The following is a 17,460-nucleotide window of genomic DNA, read 5'->3' on the forward strand; positions in this document are numbered from 1 at the left end:
ACCCGTGTCCCCTGCATCGGCAGGAGGACTCTCAACCACTGCGCCACCAGGGAAGCCCCAGTAACCATGTTTTTAAGGAGGTTAAAAAAAAAATAGAAAGTAGTATAGATATATTTAATTTGGTAATTGTATTTTATTAATGAGATCTATTTTGGATATATACTTTGGGGTTAAAACAAAGATGTGCTAAACTGTTATCAGTGTGATGCAAAAGAATGATATAGAAGTATTTTGTAATTCATCAATGAGAACCACTGAAACATCTGTGGACTAGAAGTATTTTGTAACTCATCAATGAGAACCACTGAAACATCTGTGGACTACATGGCATAAAACTAAATCATACCAGAACACTAATAATACTAATAATAATAATAAAAACAATAGTACTTTGCACTTACAAACCTCCTTCCAGGGGAATTACTCTTCTTAAACACACGTTATTTTTCCTTCTTTGAACAAATAAGACAACTAAATCCAAGAGTAATTAATGGTTTGCCCATGCCACAAAGTGAGTCAGTTGCAAACCAGGAATAGATTTTCTAGCTTGTTCATTCTCTTGCAATTATACTGTGCAATGATTACTCTGTTATAGTGTGTCCTGCAGGTTACACCCAAGACATAGGTTATCTCCACATTTCATGTGGGCTTACTACATCCCCCCTCCTGCCCCAGCCTATTAATAACAGTAGTGTTTACAGACCAACAGTGCCATTAAGATGTGTGCCTGCCTGCCGCTCCGGCGAGGGTCCCGCAGGGAGACAAGAACAGAGCAGACTACAAGCCTCTCAGCCACCCCCATCTCCCCACCTTCAGGCAGCTGTCCAGAGATGGCCTCCAGGCATACCGAGATATCATAAAAGCTGGTAAAACCAAATAACAAATTTTGAGTGCTCAGAGAAATTCAAAGATGGCAAGCTCATTAAAGAGTTAGAGCTGTGAACCACTAGAAAAACCCACAAGCAAAATGGCCAGCTGCTATGATCTGTATACAGGTTCTGGAGGGCAAGGAGTGGGTCCGGGCAGAGATGGTCCTCATGTGAAGTCCATCTGTGGACTTTTTGATTCATTCTATTAATAGAGTAGGGCGTCCATTTGATTTATATAACCTAAAGGTTCGAACAAGAAATTTCTAGCCTGGAATTTATGCCATCTCCTGAGGTGCATGGAATCACAGCCCAACTCTATTAGGAATTATCAGAAAGTAGGTAGATCTGGGTGGGAAATCAAGTCCATGTGGAGTGAGGAGAGGGCATGGGCTAAATGTCTGATGAATGTATAGATATACACGGATGGGAAAAGTTTCATCATACACTTGGAGGGTACGATGGCAAAGAGAGAAGAGAGGAGGGAGTCAGAAAACTATGCTATAAACATTAACGTATTCTATAAGAAACAAAGTATTATGCTTCCACGCTAAAGTATTGTAGAAAACAATTTCACATACTATTTCTTAGGTGCCTATCAGGTGTAAGTTGCCACCAGACACAAAATAACATCTCAAGAATGGTCCCCATCCTCACAAAGTTATAATGCATGAGGGGCAGTGCTTAAGAGCTGCACAGAGTTTGGAGGACAAAGAGATCATTTTTAGCTGGGAGGCCTTAAAGGATAAACAGAATACCACAAGGGAGAGATGGGATTGGGGTGGGCGACGCAGGCAGGGGAAACTCATGAGCAGGGGGAGGTAGCCATGGTGGAGTCAAGGCCCGCCCAGGGAGGGGTCTAATCTGCAGGTGCCCCGGAGGTGCTGTCTCAATCCTTTTAGGCAAAAGGGGGGCAATCTGAAACCAACAGCCTGAGATAAGGCTGATCGGAGACTCTTTTCTAGCTCCAAGACCCCAATGCTGGGAAATGGGGCTAACCAAGCTATTTGTCCTGCCTGGAGACCCAAGGTAAGCCCAACTATGACTGTGGTGCCCAGACATGTCCTTCCAATGCCTCCAGGACTACCACCTGGTCCCACCTCCTTTGGGTGACAGGCAGCAATGTGAAACTGCAAAGGGCTGATCTACTAGGACAGAGGAGCTTTTTAAAATACACAGCCACTGGGGCCCCACCCCAGACCCTGCCAGATGGGCCCAGAGGTAAGGAGAAGACCACAGGAGGTGGGAAAGGTCCCAGAAATCCCAACTATGCAGACGCTTAAATGCCAGGGTTGGGATAGCTGCTACCTTGATACCTCCCAGGCACCCAGCTAGTCTCTTTGGGGATTCCCCACCCTCCACGGTGGCCCTTCCCTACTTTCATCATGTTAATGTTGAAAATAACAAGTGTTCTTATTGCCAATCTTGCTGAAATGCATTTATTTCATCTTCTCTCGTTACCAAAACCCAGTTTCTTCCAGCTTACTTTTCCCTAGCCCATTTTTTCTCTTTCGCTTTATTCTTGAATGCTGTATTAGCTCATATAGCACCATAAATGATTCCCTTATCGAAGAAATAATTCATGTGTTTGACTTCATTTTCCGTTCTACTGTCTATTTAAATTGTTATCTAGATACCAACCAATCTCCCTTTCTATATCAAAGTCATACTTAATACATATTTGACATGAAGCAATATTAAAGTTTGAAGAGTTTTACTAACTCTGAGATTCTCAATACTATGTGCATCAGAGTCACTGTGGAGCTTTTTAAGATACACAGTCACTGGGACCCCACCCCAGACCTACTGAACCAGATACCTGGCGGTGGCATCTGGGCACCTGTCATTTTAAAAAGTGTAAAAGATATACCCCGGTTGTTAAGAAGTAATGTGCTAAAGTATGTGATTAGGGAACTTGGGTTTGGCCAGATTTCTGCACACAAGTACAACTATTTTTTACCCTCCCTAGGAAACAGGCAACACTTATTACCGATAAGGGACATATGTAAACAACATGAAAATGATTTGTGGATTATTTGTTTCAACCTCTCCTATTAGTACTGACAGAATTGAATGACAGTCATCACGATTGATTTTAAGCCCCTTGAGAGTAGGAACCATGCCTTTTTCATACTGCAACCATCCAGCTGCAGTGTTGTGCCAGATGCTGGGAATACAAATATAAACAGAAAACATGGTCAATGAGAGGCTACAGAAACCAACTCAGATAGAGTAACAGTAATACTAAGGACTATCACGGTGGTTTGGATAAAGTGTTATTTTCCGAAATAATAAAACCAACTGACATTTACTGCATGTTTACTACGTGCCTGGCACTATTCTAGGCATTTTACATATCGCCCTGCTTCCATATTATCCCATTTAATTTGAACCCTATGAGGCAGGCCCTATATTCCTCCCAGCTGTACAGGGAAGGTGCACGGGGTTAAGTCACATGCCCCAAAGTTACTTATCTAGCAAGAGGTGGAAAGCCAAAACTTGAACTGGCCATTCCAGCTCGAGAGAGCAGGCTTTTAATCATTACCTTACACTGCCTTTCAGGAGCCTAGGTCAGCGCCCTTGGTGCTCAAAAAATGCTAGTGGAAGGAAGGAAGGAAGGAAGGGAGGGAGGGAGAAACAACAAATATTTACAGAGTGCTCCCACAGTGTGCCTGAAACCCTTCTCCCTAAGACTCCTGAACATAATAGACTAAAACCTATGATTGTTCGTATGATTCTTAAAAGCTTAGGAAAAAAAAAATGTTATCTTTCCCTCCACTTCAGTAATGGGATCAGAAGTTAGGTTTCCATAGCTAACCCTTAAAACAGATCTCTTCACTTCTCTGCTCCTCTAGTTCCAATGAGCTTACATCATCTGGGAGCCAAACTAAAAATGACATTTTCAGGACATTGCTTCCAAGAATTTCCCACATGCCCTAGCATGTTACAGTGACACACTGCTGCAATGAGCAAGAAATTCTCTTAGAATTAGGCGAGGGCTTCCCTGGTGGCACAGTGGTTAGGAATACACCTGCCAATGCAGGGGACACGGGTTTGAGCCCTGGTCAGGGAAGATCCCACATGCCACGGAGCAACTAAGCCCGTGCACCACATCTACTGAGCCTGTGCTCTAAAGCCCGTGAGCCACAACTACTGAAGCCCGCGTGCCTAGAGCCCGCGCTCCGCAACAAGAGAAGCCACCGCAGTGAGAAGCTCACACACCGCAACGAAGAGTAGCCCCCGCTCGCCGCAACTAGAGAAAGCCCGCGCACAGCAACGAAGACCCAATGCAGCCAAAAATAAATAAATTTATTAAAAAAGAAAGAATTAGGTGAAAAAGAGAGGCAAATCTAAAAATGATATTTCAGGTTGAAAGAAGGAAAAAAGTTTCCTGATTCAGTGCTAAGGGCTGCTGCCAACAGCTTGTTTTGTTCCCAAAGATCAGCACACAAAAGTTTCACAGAGCTGGAAGGAAAAGATTTGGATGCTAAGTTAGATGGGGGGTTGGGGGGGGGGCGTGATTCCCATCATTCCTTTGGGAGCAGTAGAAAAATAACAAAACCTCTATAAAAGAGATGAGCAAGTCTGCTGTGAAAGGAATGACCCCTCACATATAGCGAAAGCAATTTGCATCTACGGATCTCATTGGTATAAACGACCTCCTTCAAAGAGTGAAAACCTCAATGGAAAGCCACTATATACCCATGAAAGGCTTTGCCGGCTATTTGTTGAGCTGTATACAGACTAACAAACAGGAGTGGTTAACCTGGCACACCATGCACTATAGAGATTTTTTTTTAAGTAGGCTTAGTCAGCTAATCTTGTTGAGATTTCTCTCATACTACTGATTCCTTATTCTCAAAATAAATTAAGAGGCTTCATTCAAAATTCCCTGTGGTCTACCAGCTTGAGTTTGTTGGGTGTCTTTGATTGTCTCTTGTCTTCAGATTCCCTGCCTTGTCTCTTTAGATTTTGCTGTGCCCTTTGGTATTTCCCGTTAGTCCATGTCTGGAATAGCTAATTACACGGTAGCATAATTCCCGCTCGTACAACAAGGAATAGCAGAACCTTGCTAATTCACACCAATAACTGAAAGACTCCTGTGTAAGTTACTGAATTATGCAAATGAGCAATAAGTGAAGAAAGATGATTCAAAATTGTATTTCATTCATTTATTTTGACAAGTGTAGTTTAGCCTTAATTATTTTGAAAATTTCTTTGTAGCATACTAATAAATTTCCCGTGGCACATTTGTTAAAAGTGATAAAGCCTTTACTAAGAGAGACCAATGTGTGCTCTGTTGGATAATTTCCTGAAGACAAGCTCGATTTAGACCCTCCCTTTTATCTTGAATTTCACTGACTTTTAGCATCTACTTTTTTGGGGGCAAGACAATACATAATATACCAATAAAACATAGGGATAATTTTAGCAGTAAACATTTACTCCATAAACAGGTCCTACGTATGTCTAAACTTCCATCATGATGATAGTTTAAAAAATCAATCATGCTTCAAGTAAAACATTTTTACATTCTCTGGTCATAATGCTAATAGGATTTTATTTTTATCTTCTAAATAAAACTAATTCCATCTGTCATTCACCTCTTTTAATTCCTATTTCTGTTTTGTTTTGTCTTACCATGCTTCTTTCTTTTAAAGTTAAAGATGTCTGTTTTAAGATAAGTGGATATATCACAGTATGTAACGTTTTCATGTCAAAATACTTACATTATTATATCTGAGTTAAATTATTTAAGATAGGAAAACACTTTGATACACTTCTGACAGATGTATCTTGCAGGATGGAATCAACTTCTTTCAAAGCAGCACCACTGGTTACAGTGTGGAGTGAAGAGCGAACAGCTTTCCAGCTTCCAGTCTTGAGTTTAAAGCTTCGCATAGACTACCCTCTTAATAAGTGCTTTTTACTAAACCTCCAATTCAAACGTGTTTTAAAAATCACCATGCATTTGTCAAATGAGGTTCTTTGATTTATAAAAGCTAGATCAGCAATAGAGCATTTAAAGAGTAGTGGAAAAGACAAAACTTAGTCTCAAACTTCACGCCAGCGTCTGTGCCGATTAAAATCTCATCTTTTCTTCAAGGCCCAATTCAGGTTCCATCTCCACTGGGAATCCTTCCCGGAGCTAAATGCAGAGATCCCACAGCACTTCATGCCATCCCCTTGTGTTAGAGTTATTTGCCTTCAGGTCGAAGTTTCCCTACTAGATTAAGAGCAGGGCAGCTGTGACACAGTGGAAACAAGGCGGGGCTCTCACACCACACAGCTCTGCTACGTCAGGAGGGTCGTTTCATCTCTTTCAGGTTGTTTTTTCATCTGAAAAAATGTCAACTATTTTATCTAATGGGAAATGTATAAGATAATAGATGTGACTGTTCTCCATAAAATATAAAGTCCTATAAAAAGTAGGTGCTGGGGCTTCCCTGGTGGCGCAGTGGTTGGGAGTCCGCCTGCCGATGCAGGGGACACGGGTTTGTGCCCCGGTCCGGGAGGATCCAACATGCCGCGGAGCGGCTGGGCCCGTGAGCCATGGCCGCTGAGCCTGCGCGTCCGGAGCCTGTGCTCCGCAGCGGGAGAGGCCACGGCAGTGAGAGGCCCGCGTACCGCAAAAAAAAAAAAAAAAAAAAGTAGGTGCTTATAGGGTGAATTCGTGAATAAGAAAATGATCAGAAATATTATCACCTCTAAAACAGGACCCAGGTCTTGGTTATACTTGGGCCCTTTACATATCACACAAGGCAGAGACTCAGCAAACACTCATTGAATGAATTTTGGGGGGGCGGGGTGTGAAACAAGGAGAAACAGATAAAACCAGACTTACACACAGACCTGGTTTGGTGATCTTATTTGTGAGTTGGGTTTTATAATAATTTCTTAAAACAAGAAAAGTAAATCAGTGTCTAAAATTATTCTGCAAACCTATCTTTTTGTGAGCACAGCTGATTTAAGCCTTAAGCTCTAAGGGACAGTGCTAAGGCTAACAGGTTTCCCAGGGCCTTTACACGGGGAGAATGCAATCAATGTTAATTCAACTGAACTCCATGACAGACTACTAATTCCGTCTAGTTACTGTCCCGTTGGCCACAAAGTAAGAGAATACTGACGGGTCTGAATAAATTCATGACAACTATAAAAAGAACTACTCTAAGTATGAGAGGTAGTATTTATTATATGGACATGATAGTGCAGCAGCATAAAATAATAAATGGACACTGACTAATCACGTGCAAATCAACACCACATCTGGGCCTGCGGCTACTGAGTAACTGGAGATATCACAGGGACACAAACTTCAAAAGTTATGGCTGAAGCCCTTAGAGAATTATGAAAAATTTAAAGAATTACAGAGGATAATGAAAACATATGCCAATTTCTATGAAAAGCCAGAAAGCAAAGCAAATTAAAACCAAACAAAAAAACCCAGTCAGTTTAAACATTATGTCAGGTTAAAAATTAAATCTGCACTGTAATCGGAAAGGTGAGGACTACACAAAAACACTTAACTTTTAACCATTAGAGGCTATTCAGGTATGGCGCATGCAATTGGTAAAAACAACAACAACAAACAAAAACAAGATGAAGAAGATGCATGAGAAGCAAGTGCTGTCTCTTATAAACATAAAAGGAGCATAAACATTTCTGAAAAGAAACATTATCACGACAAAGTTAAGGCAAATAAGAAATGATGGAGACATTAAATTCTGGCCTAAGTAAATGAGCAAAGATTCCCAAGAGGAAAAGAATATGCAATTTAAAAATAATCCCAAACTACTAGAGAAAAAAAACCAGAGTCAGACCGAACCTGTTTAAATCCCAAATATCTCTGAGAGCAGGAAATAATTCTGGATGACTATAAACCCTCTAATTTGCTTGAAGCAAACGGGGCTGGTGTTTTCATTTCTTTCACTGACTTTTTTGTTTAAGGTCACATTTATTACAAATTTTAGCTGGTATTAAAAAGTCACAAAGTCAATAGCTGATAAAACCACAAAGTGTGCTTCTTTAGAAAGAGTTAAGAACAACAACAACAACAAAAGGGAATGTCACATGCTTTTAAGACTACAGACCTTTTAATGTTTACGGCTGCATTTTTAAAAGAAGTAACTGTTATATCTTACGTGGCTGATTCAATACACTTCTAGCGAAAAGCACTAATTCTGAGGGGAAGAAATTTTAGTGTAACTATATCTAACCCAAGTGCTTTATTTAGGTCATGTTATAACAGATTATTATAGATGTTATACAAATATCGATAATTTAATATTCCTGAAACTTAGAGTACATTCTATCTTGATAGTTACAGGATCTACTCTCTTCTCGGCCATGAGTATTATAAGCCTTTTCCTCCTAATTAATCTGCAATTAATTCAACCAACCTCTAATTAGTTTTCTACAACTTTACCCTACTTAGGCAACAAAGCAGTCTCTAGACTGGGTTTTAAACCTGGGCTAAAATAGACTCCTACAGACCAAAAATGGTTCTGGGATTTCTCTTTGTAGTGTAATTTAGATGTCATATCTAATTTGCTGTCATGACTATTGTTTCACTGTGCAATTTGTATGTCGTTTTGAATGGTAGACATCATGGCTTTATTGAATTAAACCTTCCGTCTTTAGGGTCTGATGTTACATGTTTGTGTGTGTATGTTTATGTCTCAAAAGCTCCTTTTGACATCAAGTAATAGTAGAAAAGGATTATGCTCTTTTGATATGTTTGTTCCCATCTTGGTAAATATAAACACAAACTGGTGGGGAAAAGCCCTCTTCAAACTAAAGAAACAGAATTTTAAATAATAATAATATTACTCCTCCTCCTACTATTATTATTATTTTAAAGACAGAGATAGCTAAATAAGCCATTCACATTACAGAAGTATAGAAGGCCTGGCTGTTTTGTAACCTTAATGGCTTGATTGTCAATTCTATTAACATTCTTTCCCGAGAACTGTCCTTTTCATCGACAGTTTTTGTGATGCTACCTCAAACATGAGGTATTACTCTTACCACAATTCCATAAACACAAAGAAATTCAAACGCACCCTGGCTTTAACTCGTAAGGAACAGAGGCCATCTTACCTCTATTGCAATACGCAGTTTAGTGTTAGTCTGTAACTGTCCTTCTTCTCCTGGCCTTTGGGTTCAAGTTCTAAACTAAAGTCAGGACTAAGACTAACCACGGAAAGCCTTCCAGTAGACCACTGGAATAGATAGCCTTTTAAGTAATTTTTAGTGCATGAAATTTCATAAAGTTTTTACTAGATAATTACACTTCCTGATTTTGTAATTAGTGGAAGTACATGCAATTACATAATAATTATGATAGTAATTACGTAATTAAGATGTATAATTATGTAGTAAAAAACATCATGGAAATAAAACCATGTACTGTGTAAGCACAATACATTTTAAAAGTAAATTCACTAGCTCAACTGTTCAAAAATACTTTTCTTCAAAATAAAGTGATTAGCTCACATTATGGTGTAACTGCTTGAAAATTATTTATTATTTTTTCCCTCGTTGGTGATAGAAGTATATATCTTTTAAAGTACATGAAAAAAATCTTATCAGGTTTTCCCGGCTCTCAAACACTCAAAAAATGACAATATGTTTTGCAAATGAAGACCATCAACCACAGCATTATCACCTAGATAATGCCCTTGTTTGTGCTGCTGTACTTGTCACTACAAAAGGAACAAGGAACCTGCTCATTGAAAAGACATACTAGGAAAGGATTTTACAAAACTTGTAACACATCTGTTATCACAGCATGCTTGTGAGTCCATTTCTACATAAAAGTGCAAAACTTGAGTGCATATTTACAGAAATGGGCTTAAAGAAAAGGCACGTTATTAGAATCTGGAAGTTTGTTGCCCAAACACATGGCAGCTTTGTCATATACAACTTTCGCTATCCTAAAGAGGATAACAGAAAATATACAGAGACAAGACACCTCCACTACGGGCAAAGCAACTATGATGACAATTCCCTGGAAAATGTAGTTTCTCTTCTGTCACACTGTAAAGTTGTCTTTAGTTAAACAACAAAACAGAAACAAAATTAGCAGTAATCAGAGAGAAAAGCAAAGCAGTATGAAGGGGCTCCAGGCTGCCACAGGAAAATACCAACTTTGTCATTCTTGTACTGAGCATAAAAATACAACAGAAAAGTCAGCAACAGTAGGAAAAGTAAATGCCAAAGTAAATTCTGTAGTTCCAAAATTAAGAAATAGAATCTTGTTTTCATTTCAAAAAAATTCTAGTTCGATGCCTTGAAATCTTTACAAGCATACTAAATCAATGTTGTAATGAGACCCAGAATGCGGTGACTGGTGGGCACATACAGAGTAACCCTTGTATGAAGTGGCTATAGAGCTACATTCCAGTTTTCTCTTTTATAAGCCACTCATCTTGAGAAGCTGAAAGCCATTCTGAAAATCTTAATTTACTTCTCCGTTGTTCCTTCTAGTTACGAAGAAACAAAGTGGAGGAACTCATGCTTTCTTGCTTTTCCCCCCTCTCCTAGCTCTTCTCAGGCTACTACATTTTTAAGCTTAATTACAGAATATATTTCAGAAGACTAGGCTGTCATGCCAATTCCACCTGAAACCTGGCTAGGCCTTCTGTGTTCTGCCCATTTGTCATTTTAAAGTTTTGCCAAAGGGATGGTCCCAATCAATGGATGAATAGAATGGAAGTAGGCTTTAGTTACTAAGGAGAGTGTCTTGAATCAGTGCTTCTCAAACTTTAATATGCCCAGGAATCACCTGGGAATCTTGTTAAAATGCAGATACTGATGCGGTAGGTCTGGGGAGGACCTGATATTTTGCGTTCCTAACAAGTTCCCAGGTGATGCCGACACTGCTGGTATACTGATCACTCTCTGAGTAATAAGGCATTATGTTTGATTTGGAAAAAAATGCAGGGAGAAAAAAGCTGACCTGGGTTCATCTGTATGTTATTTTTTTCCTCAACTGCTAAACTACTGGAATCATTATTTCCAGTTGAACAAAACATTTCTTCGTAAAATTTCAGTTCTTATAATTTGTTTCTTGTTATAAAAGCAGTACATGCCCAGATTATATAAAGAAGAAAATAAAAATTATCTATAATCCACCCACAGATAACAGCCGTAAACAATTCTAGTGTTTCTTACTAACTTTTCCACCTTGCATATAAACTACAAATTAGAATCATAATGGTTACTTAGTTTTGGACTTTGACCTTATATTGTTAGTATTTCTCTAAGTCATTAAAGATTGAAACTACATAATGTCTAACAATAACAACACTCCCCCAAAGCTCAGGATTATATGAACCACTTTTTCTATCATCAAAGTTCTTTGTGTTTCTACAATCACTTCCTAATCATGAATTGTTCTGAACTGCCACGTTAGAGTCTCCCACGATAAAAATTCACTTAAACTAAAGAAAGTTAAAAAGAAAAACCCAAAACCTCAGATCATTTTTTATTCGTAAGAAAATGAAACAAAAGGAAAATGGACTGCCCATTTCAAAATCAGTTTCTTTAACGAAAATGTTTTTCACAGTTATAAAAAATATAACTTTAAGAAGACCAAATTGGTACTTAAGTGAAATTCTACCTTTACTTTTATATGTATTTGGTAGGTATGAATTGTTTTGTGTATGCTCTGTTATTATTTATTAAAAACAGAGAAAAGGTTCATTTCTAAAATTCAGTGGAATAACCCATAAGAAGAATTGGATCAGACAGGGTGTCTGACACAGCCTTCTTCTTAATGCCTCCTGAGGCTTTAACAAAGTAAATTCTAAGAATGTCAACTGGCTTAGAGAGGACTCCAGCGGCTCTTTGCTACTTGTATTTCAGTACTTCTAGCAATGATATAACTCTTTCACTTTCGCTTTAGCAGTTTAGGAAGAGTAGAAATCCTTAACATTGAAAAGGGAGCTGTCTTAAACCCTCAGAAATCTCCAAATTCCCATATGCACTAAAGCATATAATTTTTTCCCATACAACTCTTATTTTCTGGCAAACCCCCCCAAAACAAAAAGAAAACCCCCAAAACCAAACAACAACAAAAACCCAAAAAACACAACACTAAACCACCAAAAGAGTTTTTTAGATTCCTTAGCTTTTCAGTACTAGCTGTTGTCTCTCTTTGGGGTCCCTATTTTCCACAAGGTAATACAATCATTACCACTTCATGAGTGTAACTATTTGGCCGATAGCAAGCAGAGAACAGGACTCTGGCAGTGTGGGTGAGGGGCAGGCACCCAGGCTCACTCACTAGTTAAGTGACTTGACATCCTTTTGATTCAATTCAAATTTGGCATCAGCAAAATGAGAGCTACGACGTCACTCATCTTCAGTTATCACTTGCAAAGAGTTGAAATGACAGATATTAAATCTGAAAATGTCAAGGAAATTTCCTGACATTAATTTATGGCACACCTGAGTCATGCGAGCAATACAGGAGATTGGAGAACTTTCCAGCACACTGCCATTCATGGACAGAAGTAATTCCTAGGACTCACTCCTCCACAGTTTTTCAACGTGCTTGTGTGACCTTATTTTGCACTAAGAATTCATTCAACAAATATTTACTGAGCTGGCTCCCATAGGCAAAGCACAGATCAACAAGGTACAACCCTTTGCCTCCATGAACTCAGTGGAAGAGAAAGTCAAAACAATTCAGGGGCTTCCCCGGTGGCGCAGTGGTTGAGAATCTGCCTGCTAATGCAGGGGACATGGGTTCAAGCCCTGGTCTGGGAGGATCCCACATGCCACGGAGCAACTAGGCCCGTGAGCCACAACTACTGAGCCTGCGCGCCTGGAGCCTGTGCTCCGCAACAAGAGAGGCCGTGACAGTGAGAGGCCTGCGCACCGCGATGAAGAGTGGCCCCCGGTTGCCACAACTAGAGAAAGCCCTCGCACAGAAACGAAGACCCAACACAGCAAAAATAAATAAATAAATTAAGAACATTTCGTAAAATCTTAAAAAAACCCCAAAAAAACAATTCAGGACCAGTCCTACAAGAAGGGCATTTCACAGGGTGCTATGGGAATGCAAAGGAAGGAAGCTTATACTACATTAAATTTCTTCACCAATATAATGGGGCACAATCCACTGCTACCTCATGGGGCTGTTGTGAGGACCTGTGTGAGACATCTGAAAGGATGACAGGCCCCTTACATAGGGTCAGCCTAGTTTTGGTGACACTAACGGAAACAACAAATACCCACAGACGTTACCATCAGGTATAAAGAAAATACAAAAGAAGAGCGATGGTAACAAGAAAAGTTTAAGAAAAGACTGGCAAAACAAGCCAGTGAGAACAAAGCTTGAGAGGGGAAGTGGCTGGGAGATCTCACCATGCTGAGAGGAGTGAGCAGCTCGGCCCCTGACAGGGGCTGCCCCGTAGGCTGTGGCCCTCAGGCCGCTCATGGGCCTTTGAAAGAAGTAGGGGTGACCTGAAGTATAGTCCTTCTGGGCCTAAAGGGACTCCACTGAGAAACTGGGCTTCCTAACAGATGCTTTTCAAAAGTCCACAGTTAAAGCACCATCCTTTTGCAAACATTTATACCATAGCTCCAATTCCTTTCTTCAACACAGAGTCCTCAATCCTGGTGTTCCTATTCTGGCAGGACTAATAGAACATTCACCAAGACGACCATGTGTTATGGGCTGAACTGTATACCCCCCACCCCCAAAGTCATATCAAAGAGGGGTTGAAGTCCTAACCCCCAGTACCTCAGAATGTGACTATATTTGGAGATAGAGCCTTTAAAGGGGTAATTAAGTTGAAATGGGACACAGAAAGGTACAGAGGGAGGACCATGTGAAGACAGGGAGAAAACGGCCATCTACAAGCCAAAGAGGCCTCAGAAGAAGAAACCCTTCTGATACCTTGATCTCAGACTTCTAGCCTCCAGAACAATCAGGAAATACATTCTGTTGCTGAAGCGACCCAGTCTGTGGTAATGTGCTATGGCAGGTGTAGCAGACTAATACACCATCCTACTACGAATAGCTGACGCAGAATAAGGGGAGCTAAGCATCTGGTAAGAGAGAACAGGAACAGAAAAAAAGTGGTTTTTCTGCTTTTGTTTCTAGGAATACGGAAAGATCAAACACTAAAGTGAAAAGGCAATTAGTGTTCAAAAGAATAAAAAGACAAGCCACAGACTGGGGTAAAATATCTGCCAAAGACACATCTGATAAAAGACCGTTACCCAAAATATACAAAGAGCTCTTAAATAAGAAAACAAACAACCCGACTAAAAAAATGGGCCAAAGACACTTCACCGAAGAAGATATACAAATGGCAAATAAGCATATGAAAAGATGCTCCACATCGTATGCCATCAGGGAAATGCCAGTTAAAACAACACTGAGATGCCGCTACACAACTATCAGAATGGCTAAAATCCGGAACACTGACACCAACACCACCAAGCGCTGGGGAGGCTGTGGAGCTACAGGAACAGCCATTCACTGCTGGCTGGAAAATAACGTGGTACAGCCACTTTGGAAGTCAGTTTTTCAGTTTTTTACAAAAATAAACATCAAATGATCTAGCAACTGCGTTCCTTGGTGTTTACCCAAAGGAGTTGAAAACATGTCTGCACAAAAACCTGTTCATGGATGTTTATAGCAGCTTATTCATAACTGCTGAAATCTAGAAGCTACTAAGACGTCCCTCAGTAGGTGAACTGATAAATAAACTGTGGTACATCCAGACAATGCAATATTATTTAGCGCTAAAAACAAATGAGCTACCAAGTCAGGAAAAGACAGAGGAAACTTAAAATGCATCTTACTAAGTGAAAGAAGCCAATCTGAAAAAGCTACATACTATGTGATTCCAATCACATGACATTTTGGAAAAGGCAAAACTATGGAGACAGTAAAAAAAAACAGACAAACAGGGCTTCCCTGGTGGCGCAGTGGTTGAGAGTCCGCCTGCCGATGCGGGGGACACGGGTTCGTGCTCCGGTCCGGGAAGATCCCACGTGCCGCGGAGCGGCTGGGCCCGTGAGCCATGGCCGCTGAGCCTGCGCGTCCGGAGCCTGTGCTCCGCAACGGGAGAGGCCACAACAGTGAGAGGCCCGTGTACCGCAACAAACAAACAAACAAACAAATTCAGCTGCTGCCAGGAGTTATGGGGAGGGAGGGGTGATTAGGAGTAGCACAGAGGATTTTTAGGGCAGTGAAACTACTGTGTATGATACTGTAACGGTGTTCGCATGTCATCATACATTTGTCCAAACTCACACAGTGTCTCATAGTGAACCCTATGGTAAACCATGGACTGTGGGTGATAACGATGTGTCAGTGTAGGTTCATCAAATGCCCCACTCTGGTGGGGGATGCTGATAATGAGGGAGGCTGTGCATGTGTGGGGGCAGGGGGTACATGGGAAATCTCTGTACCTGCTGTTCAACTTTGCTGTGAACCTACAGCTGCTCTAAAAAATAAAGTCTATTAAGAAAGGCAGTTAGTGGATCCCTTTCTTTGTTTCCAAAACAATTTGACCAGATCAGTGGTTTATCTCACTTAACTGTATCTGAATCTTTCGGTCTGCAAAGGACTCTAAGCTCCTCCAGGGCAGGGAGCATTGGCCATCTTTGTTTTTCTGACATCTGGGATGGCACTCAAGAAATAATAGAAAATATATACACACTGCTTTTATCGTTGCCAAATAAATAAAAAAAGGCTCAGTTGAGAAAAGTCGGAGACTCTTTTTCCTCCTCTTTTTTTAAGCAGACTTAATTTAGACAATTGGGCAAAGATGTGAATTGATTCATGTCTCCCCCAAACAGTTCACTTATCACTACTCAGGCCAAGGCCCCCCTGGGATGAGGCAGCCAAATGGGACCATTATGTGCTGCCATCATGGAAATGGATTTTTACTTCATATATTGCCACTATGTTCCTCTAAAACTTCTTTTGGATCTATTATGCTATCTATGTACATTCTGGAGCAGTTACAATCCCACAGAAGTCTTTGGACTTTCTGCCAAAGTCCCACAGAAATAAGATTTTAAAAATGTTACGTAGTTATGGTGAATATGAAGTGGATACTTCACCAAAGTGAGTCCCTTACCATCTTAAAGGAAAGGGAAAACTATCAAATGGGGTTAATTCACATTATGGACTAATGGCCTGTAAACCTTTGTTTGAAAAGCAAAGCACAGGAAAAAGCTTTGACAAGAGCTACTTTTCACCATAAAAATAAACCTCTTTCCAATAATTTGTGGGTTTTTCCCAAGTTAAATTGCCAAATTTCAAACACAGATTAAAACCACAATCCAGTTACAACCTCTAAAATATGGGCTTTATAATGGAAATGGTAAAACTATCCTAGCGAAGGAAATGTTGCTAGGTATCAACAGTAAAGGAGAGTCTATGGTAAATACTTTATGCGCCAGTTTCAGGGCACTTGTTGGCAGACGATACTTAGATTCCATTCTCAATAATATAACTGTGTGTAACGACTGTCATTTTTCACAGGACTTTTGATGTGAACATCTATTGGTCTTCTGGCCTTGGTCCAAATTGAATAAATATATTTGCCCTCTGGATCCCACAGATTTTCAATTCATTTTAACAGCAAATCTCCCTTGAATGGCAAATCAGAAAGAAGAGAGCACTTCACTCCAACTTATAAAGCGAGAAGTGAATGTCACATATGTTACATTAATTTACACTTATGGGAGTTTCCCCTGTAACTGTTCACTTATGGACTGTAAGAATATTCTTGTTCTCCAATTGTCCCCTATGGATTACAACCTGTGTTCAATTCTCTCGTACTTAGAAACTATCCAAATCATGTGTTCAGAACTGTCTGTGGGGACTTTCTAAAAAGTTGAACTTCCCAAACTCTACCCCACACCTTCCGAACTGGAATTTCTGGGTGTAGGATCCATAGACTTGCACTATTATATGCCAACAGGTGACTTGCAGGCAAGACTGTATCAAATATTCCTTGTTAGAAAACGTCTGCTCTTGGACTACGGGTAAGCATGACCCAGTGTTTTAGTTTATATCCCACCACTAACACCCTAACACCACTTAGCATTACCAAATGATGTGAGAACGTCCAGACCATGTAAATTTCTGCTAATTCACTCATTCCAAAAATGCAATTTAGGAATAATAAATAAGCAGAAGGTCAAAGGAAGAATAGTTTCACTAATTAACACTCAATAAATAAAACAAAAGGCTCTTGAAACATTTCACGAAGTTCTTTCTGTCAGACAGCCATTTTGTACCCTTCTTTTGCTTTATTTTCTTTGGGCTTCTGACATGTAAAAGAACGAGCCAGTAATTCACTCCATGCCGTTTTGGCCCTGAACTCCCAGATAGCGTATTTATTAGAATCAACTGACAAAAAAGTGTCATGATTCTTAAACTTGTGAAATAGAACTAGAGTAAATAGCGTGAGTGTACAGATTCTATCAACACTGCTCCACTTTTGTCAAGCAAGAATCTTCCAAGTGACTACTCTGTTATCTCCTATTTTCCGGGATGGCAGCATACACTCCTTGATGTTCTCTAAAAAGCTGGGGTAAGTCTCCAGTGACTTTC

General features: G+C 40.1%; 1 protein-coding gene across 5 annotated transcripts in view; it reads right to left on the reverse strand.

The window, feature by feature from the left end:
• The window catches only part of POLA1 (DNA polymerase alpha 1, catalytic subunit), a 304,165-nt gene that overhangs the window by 45,977 nt on the left and 240,728 nt on the right, over positions 1-17,460 (reverse strand). Inside the window, exon 37 of one of the 5 annotated variants that reach the window (XM_027096727.1) lies at positions 6,175-6,206. The exons of the other annotated variants lie outside the window; for them this stretch is intronic. Within the exon in view, the coding sequence (XP_026952528.1) occupies positions 6,190-6,206 (17 nt within the window). The 3' untranslated portion in view covers positions 6,175-6,189. Of the gene's footprint in view, positions 1-6,174; positions 6,207-17,460 lie in introns of those variants that run through there. 5 annotated transcript variants of the gene reach the window in all.

This window comes from Aethalodelphis obliquidens, unplaced genomic scaffold, assembly GCF_003676395.1.
Source record: "Aethalodelphis obliquidens isolate GAN/ISIS:26980383/991018 unplaced genomic scaffold, ASM367639v1 scaffold107, whole genome shotgun sequence".
Taxonomy (NCBI): Eukaryota; Metazoa; Chordata; class Mammalia; order Artiodactyla; family Delphinidae; genus Aethalodelphis; species Aethalodelphis obliquidens.